At 43.6% G+C, this 20,385-nt stretch overlaps 1 protein-coding gene across 3 annotated transcripts in view; it reads left to right on the top strand.

Moving 5' to 3' along the window:
• Nucleotides 1–2,625: 2,625 nt before the first annotated feature.
• Nucleotides 2,626–20,385, top strand: part of SUSD4 (sushi domain containing 4) — a 77,994-nt gene continuing 60,234 nt past the window's right edge. The window contains exons 1-2 of one of the 3 annotated variants that reach the window (XM_065058561.1): nucleotides 2,626–2,818; nucleotides 3,149–3,304. In XM_065058561.1, coding sequence (XP_064914633.1) covers nucleotides 3,184–3,304 — 121 coding nt within the window. In that variant the 5' untranslated portion in view covers nucleotides 2,626–2,818; nucleotides 3,149–3,183. Of the gene's footprint in view, nucleotides 2,819–2,857; nucleotides 3,046–3,148; nucleotides 3,305–20,385 lie in introns of those variants that run through there. The other 2 variants (XM_065058560.1, XM_065058559.1) reach the window with 2 other exon arrangements.

Genomic DNA, 20,385 nt, shown 5'->3' with positions numbered 1-20,385 from the left:
GATGTTTATAGATCCGAATAGCAGGAATCTGCTTTTGGTGGACACAGATAGGTGCTGGCGCTTTCTTCTTCATTCTGGGGAATGGCTGCTAATGAGAGGTGATTTTAGCCACAACTATGGTGTGGGGAGTTGAAGGCAGCTCTGAGGATGTACAGAGAAAAAAAAACAAAACCAACCTCATGTAATGTTTCTGACTTACTTCCAGTCTGTCTGTGCCAGCGCTGATGAGGGGTTATTTCCCCCAGAGGCAATTCAGAGTTAGACCCTACATGTTTGAGGCACAGTTTACAAACTTGCTTAAAGTAAATAGCAGTGGCGCAACCAAGTGTGGGAAGGCACAAAATCACAAAATCACAAAATCTGTGGCTGTGAAACACTGGGAGGGATTGTCAGGGGAGAAATCCTCCTGTATTTTACAATCTGTGCTGTGTAACAGAAGCTCAGAGCTCTAGATCTGGCCTGTTCATCACTGTTCTGGCCCCACTTCAGCTCAGGGGGATGCACTAAAATTGATTACAGATGTCAGTTCTGGTCACTGAGCTGTTGTAGCCCTTCAGGCAATCTAAACTTTCCAGAAACAAAGTCCAAGCTGATGAGGAGCAGCTCGTTCCCCTCTGCCTCTCTGTGGTCACGCTTGCCTCAGGCTCCATCCTTCTCCACCTCTTGCTGCTCCTGCCTCAGTTTGGGTTTTCCTGGGCTGCAGGAGTCCTTTCCCACTCCTGGCTGACAGCAAACTACTTCACACCCTGAGGGCCAGCCCCTCCAGCCCTTCGACCGCCATCTCCATCTTACAGTCTACATCTACATGTTACTCAGCAAAGAGATAATTTTCTACAACTCATTAAGATTTTGAAGAAGAGCTGCTCCACAAGCAAAAGGCTGAATGTACTCCTATTCACCTGGGGTGGCTGATGGATGCCCAGAGTGCTTGGTTGTCCTTCCTCAGTCTGAATAGTATCAGGAGCACAGCCACACACATGTGAGGAAAGGAGCAAACTGCAGTAATGAGGGTTAAGTAGTACCCATCAACACCGATGGGCATTATTTCATTAGTCTTTTCCTCCTCAGAAGGCCAGTATGTATCAGGGTGTAATGCTCCCCTCCACACTGAACATAGATTTAACAGCCAGCACTTTGCATTTTAATCGGTGCAAAACAGGAATAGTACTAGCTCACTAGGGGCAGTATCTTTTGCTATTTTGATTTCAAAAAGTAAAGTTATCAAACCAGTGACATAAAAATAAATATATTCCTATTACAGATAATAGGAATTGCTGCATTATTGCTCTGTCCTGTCACTTGTAGCAGCCAGCAGCTTATAGCCTTAGAAGAACCATCTCTATCATGTAATTGTCTCTACGTTGTATTTGCTTGGCTTAAAAGTGGTTACTAACCTGAACTCTATCTTTGGGCTGGACTGGGGAGATGAAAACTCACCTGGTCAGGTAATGATGCTTGGGTGCAAAGGCTCTATAGTTCCCAAATTCTCCTGTTTAAAAGGAGTAGCAAAGTATCTCAGAGACAAAACACTCTCTTAGCTGAAAATCAGCCATGTACTTCTTTCCTTTCTAAATGGAAGACCTGTATTTCACTACAAGATGCCCATTTTCTCCAGGGGAGAGTAGAGAGATAAAGAACTATGCTGCTTACACTGCTCTTTGAACTGATGCGTGATGCACCGAGTTGAGCTAAAATCCCTCTTGAAAAGCCTTAAGTTTTAACTTGGAGGAGACAGAAGCAGGTAGCTGAGATACTTGAAAGCAACTCCAGCTGTATGTATCCATTTACCAATATCGACTATCAGCTTTGAAGCATTGGAATGTGCTATTTCCACATGCTGTAAGTAGGAGCCCATGTGTCTTTGGATATGGTTTTGCATTGAACCCAGGTATGTTATGTCACAAATGTGCCTTCTCTTGTCACCAGTTTTCTTCCCCCTCTCTGTGTCCCAGGAATGTGCTGCACATCTTAATCCGTTTCAAAAAGACCATCTCTGCAACCTCCTCAGTTAAAGGAGACCTTCAGCTGTCCCTGAGTGAGAGAAGGCTTGGAGTGCCCAGCTGAGGGTGAAGGGGCAATACCCCTAACTCTGTCACTGTAGATGGTACCAGGAAGCACAGAGCTATACCGCAGCTGTTTAAGCCACAAGACAGTGTCTCATTCAGTGATTTGTGGCAGTGAATTTCACAGATCGACTAAATCCAGCTGGGTGCTGCTTCCCACCAGGGAAATTGCTTCAGCCGGCAGGCCTGGGTGTACTGCCTTTCCTCAACAGCAGCTGATGGTCGAGAGCACTCTGCTATACACCTTTGCCCTCCCACGAACTGTGAATGATGCAGCACTGGCATTGGCGTTGATAAACCGCATCTCATATCTAACGTTATGCCTATCCCATGAAGCACAAGACATCTTAAGGATGTTCCCTCAGAGCTGCCCACCATGAACCCCCTTTAGAAAACGACCAGAAACTACGAGGACCCCGAGTCTTAACTTCACATTTTTCCGCTCTTGGAAGTGTTTCGGCGCTGCCGGAGCAGTGCAGTGACAGTCCCCCCCGCGTCCGCCCGGCCTCCCAGCCGCCAGCCCCCCTCTCCGGCTGCCACCCGGCGGGACACCCACGCCGTGCCGCGCCACGGAGAGCCGCCGCAGCCGTGCCCGCGGCTGCCATGCGTGTGCGCCGCGGCGGGGCTGCCCGCGCTGCCGCTGGGCGCCGGCGGTCCCGCAGCGAAGGGCTCCCCGCGGCGGCGCTCCGCTCCGCGGCCGCGGACGGGCGGGCCGGGCAGGTGCGCGCTGCGGCTCCCCGCTGCCCCCCTCCCAGGTAGGGGCAGCCGTGCCTGCGTGTGCGTGTCTCTGCGTGTCTGTGTGCGTGTCTGTGCGCGCCCGCCCGGCCCCGGCAGGCTGCCGAGCCGCAGCGGCGGAGGCAGCAGCCGCGGAGGTGCCCGCCGGCGCTGGCGGCGGGGCCCCCGCAGGTAGCGGCGGCGGGGTCGGGCAGTGCGGCGGGGGAGTGCGGGGGCGCACGGCCGGCGGAGCTGCGGGGCCGGGCAGGTGCGTGCCCCAGGGCGGGCGGGGCGGGGGCGGCGGGGGCGACCCGCGAAACCGGCGCTGAGCCCCGGGCAACCGGCGAGGCGGAGCGGCTCTCTCGTTGCAGGCGGCGGCGAACCGGATGCCTTTGGCGGGCAGAAGATGTGTCATGGGAAGCAGGCGAGCGGCGGCGGTGCCCTCCCGGCGGCGCGGCGGCGGGCGCTGGCCGCGGCGCTCTGGCTGCAGCTGGCGCTGAGCCTCGGCCAGGGGCCGGCGGCGGGCGGTGAGTGAGCGACCCCGGCCCCAGCCCCTTCCTCCGCCCGGTACCCGGTATCCGGGCCGAGCCATCCCCACCCCCGCAGCCCCGGGGAGGGGGGAGCGGGGAAACTTCCTCCCCCAGCGCCCGGCGCCCCCTCCGAGGGGAGCAGAGTGGAGTGCCGCTCCGTCCTGTGCCCCCCCGCCCCATCCCAGGCCCCCTGCCCACCGCGGGGGTGCGCGGCCTCCGGCCCCCCGCGTGGGGACCCCCGGGAGGAGGGAGCCTCAGCCCGGCCCCTGCCAGGGAGCAGTAGCTCCATGTAAGTACAGCAGGATTTTGAAACACCGTGTTGGTTTATTATTAAAAAAAAAAGTCTCCCCTCCCCCGCGGTTCACTCGGAGATCTCTCAGATGACTCTTGGTGCTAAATCTTCCCGGAACTGGGGAAAACAGAAATTTGGGGAGGAAACAGGCAATTTGGGTCGGAAAATGGAACGATTGGAATGTCCTTCAGCGCTTTTCCTTGTGGAGGAGCGACCCAGTCTTATTTGGCCTTTTTCATTTTAATTACATTTTTACACTATCATTTTAAATTATTGAGCCTGTGAGATATTTTCAGCAGGTACATTTAATTACAAAATTGCTTTAAATTCATTCCATAATTAGAGTTGGATTGCTGGAAAAGTCTTAAAGTAAACTGCTTTGCTGTAAAATGAACTTAGCTGTGATAATGAAAGAAGCTTCGCATTTCTGCTGTGATATTATATATTTGTGTTGGGGGAATAAGCCATTTTATGATTGAATTGCATTACTAATGGCAGACAGAGACCAATATAAAAATTGCAAGCGCTTCTTCTCATGCCAGAGACTTATGCCAAAATTTTCTAACTTGAATGCCTAAGCCCAAGCAGCTCTGATCCAGATGTGTTTTCGGTCACTGAACATAGACTTACAGAAATACAGCTGAAGAGGACCTCGAGAGGTCGTCTTGTCCATCTTCCTCCTGATGTGATTCAGTCCTAATTTTCTATCTCGAGCTTATAATGCCATTTTCCAACAGAAATCCCATGACTGCAAATGTGATTCCAGCTAAACAAGCTTTTAAACTGTTGCAGTCTCTAAGAATCCCTGTTTAGAAATCAATGGCTTTTTTTTGTTGTTGTTTTTCCCTGCAACTGCGTTACCCTTGGTTTCCTGGCCAGCTCGCGTTTCAGTGTGGTGATGCCATGCTGCCTGTCTTGTGCGTTCCTCGCAACTGGAGTTGCGTGAGCTCCTGTCGTTCTCTAGCCCCCTTCTAATGGCTCCATTCATAAAAATGAGACTGATCCAAGGCCCCCTTCTCCCTGAGGCTGTGTTTGCTTGTCGGCATTTATGTAGCTGATTTGTGCCAGAGGTTCTTCAAAATATGGCTCGTGTCTCCCTTGAATGTTTTCATCAATGCCTGCAATAAATTCATGTGTGATGTTCATTGTTATTAACACCACTGCCTTTCACCTTGGTAGTGTAACTAATTTATATCAAATTCCATTTGTGAGGCATTTCAGGATCTTTCAAGAGGTTCGGGGTTTTTTGGTCCAGAGTCTAGGAAATGACAATGCACTGAACAATTGCCGGGGTTAAAATAGCCAGTGAAAAATATTCATTGCTGTTCCTAAGTTATTATTGCTATTATTTCCCAGTGTGATTGTGCTCGGAAGTTAAGTACTATATAAATACTGGTAAATGTGTAGATCTTTCATGTGGTACAATATATGGTTGTTGGGATTTTTTCACCCTGAGTCATTTGAGTGGTAAAAATAATGAGCTTTGTAATTAGAATAGAGGACTGTTAATTAGAATCCCTCCTATTTTAGGCTCTGTTGTATCTTTGAGTGAGCTTACTGTGCTCACACAGCTTGCCCTGAAGGCTCAGCTTTTGGCTCCCCAGCCTGTGACCCCAAGTTTGAGAACTTGTAAGCAGCCATTGGCATCAACCAAAGTTGTGGTTTCCTGGCACTTTTGAAAATTTCATGTCTGTAGGTCTCTTGGTTTATGGATTTGTGTATCCAGACAGAAGGCAGAGACATTACTAACTGCTTCGGAAAATGTAGTCCAAATCTCTTTCTATCTTCTCATTATCTGTTAAATAAGGATAATCATACTTCTCTCAGAGATTTGAAAAGAGCTTTGATGACATTTAATGAAAATACTATGGAGGTGGAAAGAATTTATTTCAAAAGCTTTAGAAAAACAGCAGTGACAATATGCTGAAATAAAAACTATCTCACATATTACAAAATGAAAATGAATAGTTTAGGGTTATTTTTTTTTTCTATAAAGCAATCCATGGCTTACATTTTGGATCCCATTTAGAGCTTCCTCTCTTTCTTAGCTGGTATCAGGGTTTGGCTCTTGTAATAACCCTCTCATGACTTGTGTCACTCCTCCTATTTTATATCTGACTAAGCTCTATTGATTGTCACGTTCTACCATTCCACCCTAAATCAATACTACTTATAACTCTTTTTTTTCTTGTCAATAACCCTACAGAGAATAACTCTGTTTATTACATTCTTTCTCAAAAGTGGATCTAGCAGAAAATTTGCTGTAGAAGTGAACTCAAATGAAAAAACCTTTCAGCTATCGATATACTTCATTCCTCCCTGATGTATTTAACTCTGCTGATACCAAGGATAAAGTAAATCTCCCATACTTCAGCTTTCAAAAAAAGCTTGCGGCTTTCATCTAATCATTTTTGTTTATCTTGCTTTTTGCTATAATTCCATGATGTAGAGGTAAAAAAAAAAAGTAAGAAAGTAGGAGCAGAGTGGGAAGGCTAGTGAGAAGAAAAATGAAATGCGCAACTGGATGAAGCTGATGATAAGTTATTTCAGAGTTCTAAGTTGTTAAACCTGTAGTATGGAGATCATAAAATCATAGAATCATTTTGGTTGGAAAAGACCTTTAAGATCATTGAGTCCAAACATTGTAGCTGTAAGAATATAGAATCATTTTGGTTGAAAGAGATCCTCAGGATCATCAAATCCAACCATAACCTAACTCTGACACTAAACTATGTCCCTAAGAACCTCATCTACACATCTTTTAAACACCTTCAAGGATGGTGACTCCACCACTTCCCTGGGCAGCCTGTTCCAGTGCTTCACAACCCTTTCTGTGAAGAAATTTTTCCTAGTATCCAGTCTAAACCTCCCCTGGAGCAACTTGAGGCCATTTCCTCTTGTCCTATCAGTTGCTACTTGGGAGAAGAGCCCAACACCCTCCATGTTACAACCTCCTTCCAGGTAGTTGCAGACAGCGATAAGGTCTCCCCTCAGCCTCCTTTTCTCCAGGCTGAACAGCCCCAGTTCCCTCAGCCGCTCCTCATCACACTTGTGCTCCAGACCCCTCACCAGCTTCATTGCCCTTCTCTGAACTCTCTCCAGCACCAAAATGTCTTTCCTGTAGTGAGGGGTCCAAAACTGAACACAGGATTCAAGGTGGGGCCTCACCAGCACCAAGTACAGGGGAATGATATACTTTTACATATATTTGAAATTCCTGGAATTATGTTAAAACTGCAAGGGAGGGGAGTCAAACGAGAAAGGAGAGGAAAAACTTCAGTAAGCTTCTGTTTTTGAGGTTTGTGTGGCCTTAGGATTTTGTCATTGTACCCAGCTGTCTCCTGGGCACATGACTGCTTTATTGTCCTATGTCAGTTGGGTGAGCTCTGTTTTCCTGTAGTGTCTTCTACATGGCGCCTTGGAGAGGCTCAGGCCTGCAACACCCTCTTGGGTAGGGCTGTGTGGTGTCACCTTGTCTTGCATGCTGGCCTCAAGCAGGGTCAGGAGTACTCATATGCTTCTTGCAGGATGCTTGTTTAATCCTCTTTAAAAGTCTCCACCTCTCCTTTAAGCACCCTCTGCCACTACTTTATTGTCCTTTACACTATAAAGTTTTTCCTAAGGTCTAACCTGGAGCATCCTTGCTGCTGTCTAAGCCTGCTATTTGCCATCCTGTTCATGGCAGATGTTCAGCAGATCTACTGCTCCTCAGCTTTGTGTCTTTCACGTTCTGTTCCATCTCTTGAGTCTTCTGCCGCAGAAAGACAGACTCCAGTTCCTCGAAAGACTGCATGGCTCCAGTTTCTCCAAACTTTTCCTAAGTCTACATCATACTTTCTGGATTGCTGATCATTCAGACCATGAACTTGCTCCTGTGCAGCCATGTCCCTGTGGAATATGCTGCTCAACAGCCTCACCGGTGCTGAACAGAGCTGAGGCATAGCTGTCCTTGCCTTAGAGGCTCTGCTTCTGTCCAGGCATCCCAGTTACCTTTGCTGTGATTATATGTTGCTGCTGGTTTATATTCATGACTCCTTGTAGCTCCCAGGCTTGTTCCTGCAGTGCTGCTACCTGGCCAGTTCTTCCCATGCCGTGTTACTGCTTTTTTTGGTGTTGCAATCAATTTGCCTGGTAACCCCGGTCTCATGTCCTGCAGGCAGCATCCCTTAATATCAGTGGGTGCTTTAAGGATGGGAAGTGCTATACATCATGCATGATGGTAAAGAAATCTGGCATGTTGTGAGGCCTTCAATGTTGTATTGGATGTTACCATGCATTGAATGTGATTTTGATATTGAATGCGATACCATGCAAAATAGTGAGGGGTAGGGTTTGTTTTGTTTGTTTGTGTTCGGTTTTGGGTTTTTGTTTTTTCTAGACCAAAGCTGAATTTTTACTGCTCTGTGGTTTTCTTGCTTTTAATTGAAGTCTTGGTTGCGCCTTGGTTATAGTATCTAACCACAGCCTTTGGATGTAGTGGTTACCAAACCCGCATCACTCAAGTTTCTAAGGATGGTGGACCTGTGGTCATACAGGTTTCTGTTTTGTGATGATGATGGGCCCATAGGGCCTACCTGCAGTTGTTCTTTGCAAGAGAACTCAACCAAAGGTTCCCTCTAACTGCCCTGCATACGTGTGACGTTATAAATAACATTTTCCCAAAAATCAGAATGTTTTCGGATACCCTTTTGGTAACACTGTAGCTAATGTATTTTACTACCTCCCTCTCAGTGTGTCTGCTTCACTTATCAAGCCACATAGGCAGTTGAGCCTAGAGGTCTCTGTATATTTGATTAAATCATCGGTTATTTTGCAGGATTGTTTTTAACCTCCAGCTTATTGGAGGTGTTGAGGATTTTGGAAGAAACAGTTTTTTCACACCATCACACAATCTTATCCTCAATCCCAGATCTCTGTCACACAACCTTTGTCACCCTCTCTGCAGACTTAAGTTAGTAGTTAAGTACCATTTTGTAGCTATTCTGATTGCAATTGGCAAAACCAGTGACGTTGTAGGATGGCAGCTCATTGTTTGTCTCAGTGGCACATCCTTCTGCCTACAACCTTGTGAGAGGTGGGCATATTTGATAAATTAATCTTAAATCAGTTACTTAGCACCATGTAAGCAGGAAGTTTATCTCTGATTTACCATGGAATTCAGAGACTGGGGTGAACTTCACTTCTCTACTTTGCTCCCTTATTCCCAGAAGTACAGTAGAATATCTTTGATCTCTGTATTAAGGATGATTACAACTTTAGAAGAATTAATTAATTATGCTTTGCTTGATTTTCTCATCTGTAAAGTAGATAAGTGATGTATTTCATGGGCATGTTATGAGGTAGTTTGAGAATGTCCTAAAGAAAATGTTACAGAGTGAGAAATAGGGATTTTAACAAAGTATAAACTAAATTTTACCAAAGGATCAGGTTCTTTAACATTCTTTTTTGTTGTTGCTGTGTGGATTAATAATCAAATATACTTACCAGAATTAAGATGTTATCACAGTATCACACTATGTTTGGGATTGGAAGGGACCTCAAAAGATCATCTAGTCCAATCCCCCTGCTGGAGCAGGAACTCCTAGGTGAGGTCACACAGGAACATGTCCAGGCGGGTTTTGAATGTCTCCAGAGAAGGAGACTCCACAACCCCCCTGGGCAGCCTGTTCCAGTGCTCTGTCACCCTTACTGAGAAGAAGTTTTTTCTCAGATTTAAGTGGAACCTCTTGTGTTCCAGCTTGATCCCATTACCCCTTGTCCTATCATTGTTTGACACCGAGAAGAGCCTGGCTCCATCCTCGTGGCACTCACCCTTTATATATTTATAAACATTAATAAGGTCACCCCTTAGTCTCCTCTTCTCCAAGCTAAAGAGACCCAGCTCCCTCAGCCTTTCCTCATAAGGGAGATGCTCCACTCCCTTAATCATCTTGGTTGCCCTACGCTGGACCCTCTCCAGCAGTTCCCTGTCCTTCTGGAACTGAGGGGCCCAGAACTGGACACAATATTCTAGATGGGGTCTCACCAGGGCGGAGTAGAGGGGAAGGAGAACCTCTCTGGACCCCCTTCTAATACACCCCAGGATGCCATTGGCCTTCCTGGCCACAAGGGCACAGTGCTGGCTCATGGTCATCCTGCTGTCCACCAGGACCCCCAGGTCCCTTTCCCCTACACTGCTCTCTAATATGTAATTTCCCAACCTATACTGGAACCTCCTTTTTGACTTTTACAGATTCTGGATTTTTCTATAGTGTTGATTGTGTACTTAATTTTTTTCTAAATATTGCCTACAGCAGATTGCAATTCATATTTTCACAACACACTGTTAAAAAGTAGAAAACCTTGCACTCGTGCTGTGCATTTCAGTGAGGTTTTAGGTGTGAGAAAGACAACAAAGTATGGCCTGAATTAATATTTGCCATATGCTAGTGCAAATGTGAATGAAAACCTGGGCTGCACTTAGTGATGAACCTAACTTAGTCAGAAAATGAGCTCAAGGGATGAAGTGGTGTACTGTGTACAATTTGATTCTGTAAGTGTAGAAATTTGCTTTACTACCATATTAAGTGGGCTGAAGGTACATGCATCTTACCGAATTCAGCAATTTAACTGTGAAACCAACATCTCCTCACTTGGTTTTACATCTTCTCAGCTACTTTCTTTAGCATGGCACAAGCATAGCATTCTGAAACCAATTACAGGCTGTGCATTGACTAGATTTCACAGTGGAGCAGTTTATAGCAGCAGCTTTTGATGTCCACACCTTCTGAGCACACCCACTTTGGCCACCTGTTTTTCAGAAGGGGCTCCCGATGGCTTTTCCTGAACAGCCGGGCTGCTGATGGGATTTATCTGAATCAGGGTGTTTCTTTCTCCACATACTGAAAGCAGTGCGATGGATGGTTTGTGATGGATGACCCCTGAGTCATATCAGCTTTTAAACTGGATAGTGGCCAACCTGGTTTGCTCTTCTGCTCGTTATTAAGGGGTTATACTAAGTTTTTGCTCTGTAGGGAAGCTCCAGCATTTATCAGGAACATTTTTCTATTAAACAAACCTTGTTTTTTGTCAGTATGACCAACTTTAAAAAGTAGCATATGGGTCTTTTCTGCCAGTGTCACTTTTGATAGGCATATCCCATTAAACCTAGAAGTTGACAGGTATTCTTGCTTGTATTAGGTTAATAGTAACAATAATGCTACAAATGTGACTTGTTTTTAGTATAGTCCTTCTCATCCATAGAGTTCACAGCACTTTATAAAGAAAAAATAAGTTTTATTATGTCCCTTTGTAGATGGCAAAATAACTACAGAAAGATAAAATACTTAAAATACTTAAAACCACTTTTCACATAAGAAACAGATCTCACCATAGACTGGGAAGAGATCCTCTGGATCTTCATCCAGCGCTTCTTCTGTAAATAGAATTTAGGGAAATTCCTGATCTACATTTGTGTATAGTTTATAATAGGATTATTTTTGGCTGTGACTCTCTTCTAACTGAAATGAGCAGCATATTTCCTATCCACATAAATTGCCACTTAAGCAAATCACAGAGGGAGTTTTTCAAGTGTGGTGTGGGTTTTTTTTTGCCTTACTCCTTTGTCTGAGGTAGCACATGGTATTTTTCCAGGCACTGAAAACATCTTCTTCTGAATAATAAAAGAGAAAAGAAAATGTTATAAGTTAAGGTTGAGCACTGAAAAATGGTCTCATGCAGTTTCTCATAGTGAAAAGCACGTATTAGCAGGAATATTTCTGCTTTATTCAATCATGTGGTTTGTGACCATAGTTTACATGAAAGGACAACATTAGAAAAGTGTTGCATATAATTTTTAAATAATTCTAACATACTTAAGTGGTTAGAGAGGAAGGGACTATTGCATGACCAGATAGCTCAGTGAAGACTGTGTCATGAGTGTCATTGCCTTATACCGCCCATTGCGGTTTAGAAATCAGTGGATATATAATATAAAAATGTAAAAAATGAGTTCAGCTTGCAATCATTTGCTCATGAAAACATAAGGTGTAATGTAAAGGATGTAGAAGGATGAAATAGGTATAGTGCCTGGTTTGTTGCTGATTCATTTGCTGGTGGTGAAGCTGTGCAAAATGCAGAGCTGGGAAGCATACCAGGGCTAAGGGTGCAGCAGACTTTCTGTGTAAAGCCAAATTCTGCACTTCATAAAAATTTACTAAATCTGGAAGAAAAAAGTTTGCTTGGAAGCCGAAAAGAGGAGACAGGGCTTACAATAGATTGAAGAAGAAAATAAGTTACTGAGGGTTAGATTATGTAGAAGTTGCGTTATTAAGGGTATCGTGGGATAGCGTCCTAAAAATAAACTCTCTTGTACACTGCTAAAGAAAAAGCGGAATACAGCATGCACATGAAACAGGGGAATTGTTATATCACTGGACTCCCACTCCGGAGACCTAGAGAATACACTAAAAAGAAGAGATTGTCTTTGAACATGCAAAGCCTTCAGATCTTCTTTTTTTGGCAGTGCAGAAAGGCAAGCAGCATGCATGGTTGTTGGTCTGTCAGGAGACTGGAGAGCACCATACAGATTCAAGAAAAGCTCCCATACGTGCTGGGGTGGAGGAAAAGATGCTCAGAAGCAGAAGGCTGCAAACGTGTCGTCCTGTTCTCACTTCGGTCATTAGCACCACTGAATGTGTAGACTAAAAAAAAGCTATGGAAGAAAAAACTCACTTCCATTTTTCTGGAGGTGGGACAATGGACTTGAGAGCAGCGTCACAGAAATAGTGCTGGAAAAGACCTCAGAAGCACCTGTGGTTCATCCTCCTACCCAGAACAGGACCCGCATACATACCTCAGGGCAGTTATTATTCAAGACTTTGTGTTGGAAACTCTACAAGTATCTATCCCAGTGCTTCACTCTCTTAGCCGTCAAAAAGGTTTTTCTGAAGTCTAATTTGAATCTGCTTTGCTGTAACATAGGACTCTCTGAGGATTTATGTCTCTGGTGTAAGATTCTCAATTTTTACTTCCTCCTCTGTGCTGCCTGTCAGTGCAAACCCACTGGCGCTCTGTGTTTGGCCATCCTGACTCCAACTACTCCTGCCCCGGGGCAGATGGGAAGAATCCTGGCTGCTCCAGCCCAGCAAAGTGTCTCTGAAAAGTTAGATATTAGGTAACAGCCTGGGAGCTGAGCTTTAGCTGTAACTGCCCTCTGTTCATACATTGGTACCGTTGTGATTCTTCAGGGTGGAACTTATGATTTGCTAGTTTACTGAAGGTCACAGCTAAGTTCATATTTAACACGAGATCAGGTATCTTACCAGCAGCTATCAGAAAGGTCAGCTTTTTCTTGCTAGTTTGGAAAGGCTTGCAAGGATTTTCCAAAGTCACTATTGGAAAGAATCGGGAATAAATCTCAGAGCCCTCCTGTAAAAGATGCTTATTTACACAGTCTGTTCTCCTTGGGGATATTAGACCTACTCTTTGTACTTGATCGTGATGTAAACAGGATGGTTATTGCCACACTAAATTGCACCCAAGTGAATTCATATTTTACTTCTGTAGACTGAGTGGAGTTGTGTATACTGACTAGCCCCATGGTAATAGATTAGATTCACACAAAAGCCAGTCAGTAGCTTAAGACTTTCATGTATATTTGTAAATAAACAATTTTAACAGGAAATTTGACAAGCAGCTACTTATAGCTGTCACCTCCAGTGCCTGTGTTCCCATTCCCAGTAAAACGGTTGCTCATGGAGGGTATCCAGAAAGATTGTGTCATTCTGTAATCTGGAGTGGCACAGGGGGTGTATTAGGGAGTGTGTGGGGAGGAGTGGCTTCTTTTGGCTCAAATGGAAGTTTGAGAGATTTAGAGATATGCTAAAAGCTGAATTAGCAGGAGGAGGACTGTGATGATGTGGAATTTAAGTCAACAGAGCTACTTGCTTGAGTAAATCTTTTAGCTGTAAGAACTTCATGGCATAGAGTATGTCTTTTATCTATTTCTAATACTCTGTGTAAGCCTACTATGCTATTCCTATGTTTGCGTAGTAATGATTCGTATTCTGAAAGCCATGGGTACTTATGAGATAGACAGTCATTTTTCTGTATCTCTCCACTCAGCTGACATTTTTAGGCATATTTTGTACACATCGTATTACTCAGGGAAAACACAAATGATCCACTTAGAACTGAAAATAAATAAAAAATAATTTTATCTCCTGTAAATTTGACTTATAAAATAGCTTGATTGCAATTACCAGATTTGCAGTAATCTTGAAGGAATGAAGATTAAATGGCATTATCATGAGCAATAGCAAAAATGAGAATACACGGACATTTGTCTTGGTCTTGTAAAATGCAGAACATCTCTCTCTCTTCTGAAGGGGGACCACAACCCCCAAAAAGTACAGTCACAGCCATTCTGGGCGAGCACCACACTGCTTGATTGCAACACTAACTCCTGCCCTATACCTCCTTAGCTTCAGAGACACCATCCTGGGCAGTTCTTCCCACTGCTGACTCAAACAAGCATATGCTCCCATTTTTGTGCTCCTTGTTTGCTCTCTTCTCTGATACCTGAGGTTCTTCTATGAGGCCAGGGAAGAAGTATCTTTGTATGCTTAAAAATATGTCAAGGGTGGGTGTCATGAAGTTGGAACTAGACTCTTTTCGGCGGTGCCCAATGATAGGATGAGAGGTAACAGTCATAGATTGAAGTACAGGAGGTTCCATCTGAACATGAGGAGAAACTTCTTTACTTTGAGGGTGCCGGAGCACTGGAACAGGCTGCCCAGGGAGGTTGTGGAGTCTCCTTCTCTGGAGACATTCAAGACTTGCCTGGACACCTTCCTGTGTGATCTGCTCTGGGTGAACCTGCTGTAGCAGGTGGGTTGGACTGGATGATCTCCAGAGGTCCCTTGCAACCCCAGCCATTCTGTGATTCTGTGATGTATGGAGTATGCAGCCTCTCTTTTAATTAAATATAACTCCAGGTTAATATCACCTGGACTTACAGGGGTGGGCTGAAGGGTATGACATGGTTGTGGCAGCACAGCCTCCCACCCCACCTGGCTGTAGCCAGCCTAGGGGTGCAATCGTCTGGTGTCCCACCTGCCTTTGAGCTCCTCAGCAAGCCCTTCAGTCACAGCAGCAGGCAAGAAACAGAGCAAATTAGCCCTCTTTCTGTCTGGAAGCATCAATGGTGTAGATTTACAGAAGCAACAAAATCCTTAGTTTATGAAACTTTTGTGTCTTGTGTGCTGCTGTGCAATTTAGTTTGTTAGTTTGCTGTAGTCTGGTCTTTTGACAGCATTCAGATACCTCTGTACTACCGGTGTACTACCCACATTTTAAAATTCTCCCTCTCTCTCTGTCCATATATGATTCACATCCCAGAGAGCAGGGTTGTTGTTTCAGGCTTTAGCCCCCTCTCTTTTTGAAGAATGACAAACAGAAATGGTTGTGCAGATGGAAGAATTAGTCTTTCAAATCTAGCCGAGCCATTCACTGCTGATAGCCTGTGTGTCGTCTGTCACTGTTGCCCTTATGCAGTGTGTCTGTCTTGGAGACCAGCATGAGGAAGGTACAGTCTGGGACTGATTTTACCAAGACTAGGCTGGCTTGCAGAGGCTAGGATATTTTGTTCCAAAGGGAATATCCCAGTGAAAATATTCACCGAACAAAATTTGCAAATTATTGTAAAATGTGTATAGATGAAATCAAACTCCATTATACCTATGTTCTCTTTGAAATTGGGTCATAATGGGACACACCACTGCACACCAGCTGTAAGAGGTGCAGTGGAAGAAATTGCAGGAAAGGGCACATGGACTAGCAGGGACATCTGGTTATCAAGGAGGGATGAAGGCACCCATACTCTGATATACTTAAGTGTGCCTGTATTAATCTTACATGGTGTCTTGTCCTAACAGATGGGATGAGGGATGAGTTAACTCTGAACGTGACACACACCCTGACCCAACAGATGAGATCAGGTGCGAGTTAACTCTGCGTGTTTCTGCATGGTAATGCGAAGTGAATAACAATCACTCCAGGGTTCCAATTCAATTACGAATTTACTAAAAGCACGTGGTGGAATACAAATTACAGTGATCAGTGACTTGGCAAAAGTATGTTATAATGTGACTAGATTTATCAATACATTGTCAGCAAACGTCCTTCTAAAAGCGGTGGATTGGGAACAATTAGTAACTATAATGCAAAATTTAACAAGACTTTAGTAGCAGAACTTAAAATGATATTACTTTTATATGTTCTAGAAAAGGAAGAGATAAAAAAAAAAAGAGAGAAGGGAGACTAAGATATCAGACAGAGAGAGAGAGAAAGATATCAGTCACCACTCCACAGGTTAGCGATCCGGTGATGATGTCCTGTGGAGGGAGGGTGGTCGTGTTGAAGACTTCGGTCACGCTGCACAGCATATACACGCCACAACTGATGCCACACATGGGGTCATTTTATAGCCCAGTTCATTTACATGTGGGTGGTTCATCTCCTCCCTCTGTTTGCTCTTCACACTAATTAGGAAGAGTCTTCTGGAAATGGGTCTGGGTTCTTCAAACTAGGGGAAAGTTCATGGTACTGACCAGAAGTGAATTGTTTTGCCTGTCAGGAGTAGCTGTTGGTTCGTGGTTTCTCCTGATAATTGGTTATCTGACAAATGGTTCACCTCTATAATTCCAGTTAGGCCATGAGGCCTTCAGAGCAACACTGTTGATTGCCTTTATCTTACAAGGTGTCTGCCACCACAGCCATCTGTCTCTTCCACCAAACACAAAACCTTGGAGAAGATGAGATGTCTCCCTCCACAGCCATCTATCTTGTCCTCCCAAAGTAACAGAACCTAAATGTTTAAGGCATAACATGGTCCTTTGTTCTGCTAAGCGGGGGAGCACTTCAAGGTTGTCACACATGGAGACAGATAGATAGATAGATAGATAGATATTTGCATATATGCTGGACATGAGTAAGAAATTTAAAAAAAAATAAAAAAAAAAACAGCAATGACATTGTAAAGTATATGCTACTCTCACGGACAGTCGTTTTCAAGGTTCTTATGCATGTTCTTAACATTTACAAGGTTGGTTTTTACCCTGCAAAATGGATGAGTGTTGCTTCTAATGCTTCTGTTTAGGTGCAAGGATGATATCGGATTAATGTGAGGGATGGAGAGCACAGTAGTGTTGCGTATATTTAGATTCGATTTCATTTTTATTTCATATACAGTAACATTACAGAGAAGGACTTCATTCCTCATTTCAAAGAGAAATCCATCAGATAAATTGCATTCACTGTGGGGAGATGGATTTTGTCAAAACCAGGATGAAAGATGCCTTTTTGCAGTAGCGTTGATGTGATGGGAGGTGTGTTTCCTGGATGCTAATGGGTACATGTTTAACTCTGGGTTCTGCATGTGATAGCGTTGTCTTGGTTATTCCCACAGGCTGTCTGAGAAACCTCGTGCTCAGAGCAAGTAGATCTATGCAGCTCAGAAAGTTAGTTTGTTGGCCAGGCCAAGTTTACAGGGATCTAGCTTGATAAAGCAGACTGACAGAAATTGTACTGAAAGCATTTTTTTTTTAGAATGCTATCATTATTAGAATATAAAAAAATATAAGGGGTCACTGATTTAAAGTAGCTCAGGATTATGTCAGCTGAAGAGATTTTGCCACAGTGCATTGGTCATAGGTAAATGATTCATTACAGTTGCCATTCTGGCCTGTTTAAAGCTCTGATTTACAAATGCAAACTTTCAGATGAAATAGTTATAAATCTGATCGGAAGTCTGATAATGTTTTTTTCCAAGGAAACAGTGTAACAGTTCCCAGTTGCAACTGTATAGTCATCTTAGCAATTGTTTATGATTGCTTTTTGGCATACTTAATCTCAATTTAATTCTTCAGTTGTTTTGATGGAGAGGAAGAAGTTCTTTGATAGTCTATCTATATGTATATTGTTAGAAAAAAATTATTTTCCATATGCTGATTTTTTCTGTCTTTGCAGTCAAGTGATTCTGTTATAATAAAATCTCCTCTGAAGTACAAAACCAAAGCAGTCCGGGGAGCTGCAGCAGAGTTTCAGGAGCCAATGAGGCTGGCAGCTTACTGCGAATACTAACACAATGCTGCTATTTGTTACTTGGAAATACCATTTGCCGTTTTTTCCCTAATCTGAACATCTTTGGAAATTGGTTGATGTAGGGATTTTCCTATTCATCAGCTTTCCATTTCTCTAGTGAATTTCCTTTCTCGCCCTGAGGCAGTTGTTCAGGCCGTGGGCGCTCTGATTGCCAGTGACGCTGCCAAATTTCCTACAAGAGCAAATCTGGATCCTCTGTTTTATCTCCTACACATGACCTTGGGAATGAAGGAGGTAGGAGTGAGCACAGGTTGTATGAGATGAAGGTATCTGGCCTCATGAAACAGTTCTAAAACAATGCCACACCTCAGTTTACATGCAGGGATGAAGAAAACCTCGTATTTCTAGAACACAAGATGATTCTGGTCCTTCTGGTTGGATATACAGCCTCTCCTTTCAGCAGCCGAAGACCACTCATTTTTGCTCCCTTACAGCCTTAGTCCGTGCTTATCTCCTCCTCTGACCTATTTTCAAAAGTGCTTACCTGAAAATAAAATGAACAGGTGGACTGGTAGTGCCTTTTCTGGGAGATTCTCTGTGAAGCTACAAGGCACATAAAAAGTGTTTAATATGTTTCTTTTGTAATTTGGCTCCTGTGCAGCCTTCTATAGAACATCTGGTGTATCTGTCTAGATCAGCTAGCTTTAAAAAAATTATTCACAAACATTTTGTAACCTTTTGCCTTGATCTGAAATACCAAAAAAATGCCGGAAAAGGAAAGGCAGGGATGTACTAGATGGGGAAAAAAGGGATTGAGTGATGTACTATTCAGAGGTTTATGTATGGCTTCCCTTTTCTTCCTGGTTGTAATGGTAATGTCAGTCTTGACTCTCTTACTGAACTTGACTATATTAATTTTGTTTATTCCTGCACTATCCTACTGAGTTTTGAAACCAAGGGCTGGTTGCTGCCCAGTTCCTTAGTGCTTATGTCCTTACTATCATTTCATGATTCATGATAGGGAAGGAATGATTTTGTACATATAAGCCTCGTGACCTGAATTTGTAAAGCTAAATAGCAACATAGCTACTGGCATGACTCACTATTATTTTTAGCTCTGAAGGGGAGACAGTAGAGCAAAGGTTCATCTTTCCATACCAGCTGCGTCTTTTGTTAAACAATCTGATATTGCTGAGAGGTTTAACCTTCATGTTTCTGTTTTGATCAGATTTCTGCAAGATGTTATGTATCTGTTCGGTTTCTTTTCACAATAGGCTCACTCCTTGAAAGAATGGCTCTCTGCTCTTCTTGTGCAGCATGGGTCCTTGCTTAGTATTTCTAAGGAGAGAGACTTTGCAACTTGAACTGTTGCTAGAAATAGCTGAAGTAGAAAAGGTGGCTGATTTAACTGAAACAGCAACACAGAAGTCTTTGGATTTGGTTTGTACTAGTCAAAGCATAAATATTTTCTCAATTTCACTTCAGAATGCTAATTATTTTATGTTTGAAGAGTAATTTTCAGATGTGGAATGTTTAGTAGTACTGATACAATAACAGAAGAATCACATTTTCCTGTGGGATAAATGATGCAGATTCAGTTTGCAAAATGACACTGATTTCTGAAAGCTTTTGCTCTTCATCTTGTAGAGTGCTGCAAAGCCCAGCAGGTTGCATGGCCTCTGTGTCCGCGCCTGGGTTACCTGGGAAATTAACTGGCGTTAAAACCTCATGTGGCATCCAAGAACTTCCAGCTTCTAACACTGAATTTCTAGGTAAAGGTGAGCGGTGGAACTGTCGAGATTTGGAAGAAAAAAGCATGCTTGCATCTTAAAAAAAAAAAAGCACTGAAGTGACTTTGGAGTTTAAGAACTGCTGTAGAATTGGCTTAAGCAGTGAAGTAAACTTAAGTCCATAAACTTTCAGTGGAAAAAAGGCTCTGAGCTGCTGCAAAGGTAGGGGACAGATCATAGAGGTGCTGCTGTCTTTGGGGTACTTGCAAAGAGTATGACCAAGGCAAAAACCTGCGTTCAGATTACATGAGGTTTCGGTCTTCTTCAGACTGTAGCTCATAATGGTGATGCAGCATATTTGATGAGGAGATTACTGCTTGAATGTTAAATCGAAGAAAAGATTTGGTTTTTTTTAAATCACAGTGGGAAACTGCACATACAGAAACCTTTTCCTGGAAAACAAACAAACAAACCAAAATCAAACCAAAACCAACCAAAATCTTAGTAGTATTTAAATCTAATTTGAACTATTTCTTAAGAAGGACGTATGATGGTGAATGTCAACTGAGAGATACTAGTATCTTCTCTGTAATCAAGCTTCCTTCTGCTACATGTAGAAGATTTATCTGAGCCGAAAAGGGAAGTCAGGGCAGAGAATAAGGAATATGGGGGAAGAATGTGCCTTGCGTTATCAGGGGATTGCAAACTCAGATAACGTAAGACACATACATTTTTTCAAAGAAGTCGGGTATGTAAGTTCAAAGCTTGCTCTAGGCAGTTTTAACTTAGCCAGCACTTCTAGCAGCTGATAACCTGAAGTGACACTGACCTTGGCAGACTTACAAGGGTAAGCTTTGCACAGGGATGAATTATTCCTTGATCAGTTGCTCAAGTATTCCTTCAGTATTGATTATGGATGTTTGTTTTATCCCAGAACAAACATACTGATTGCAGATAGTGGAAGTAGAATCAGT

The sequence above is a fragment of the Columba livia genome, chromosome 3 (genome assembly GCF_036013475.1).
Source record: "Columba livia isolate bColLiv1 breed racing homer chromosome 3, bColLiv1.pat.W.v2, whole genome shotgun sequence".
NCBI lineage: Eukaryota > Metazoa > Chordata > Aves > Columbiformes > Columbidae > Columba > Columba livia.
The sequence above is the reverse complement of the archived record's forward strand: the minus strand, read 5'-3'. Positions and strand labels throughout refer to the sequence as shown.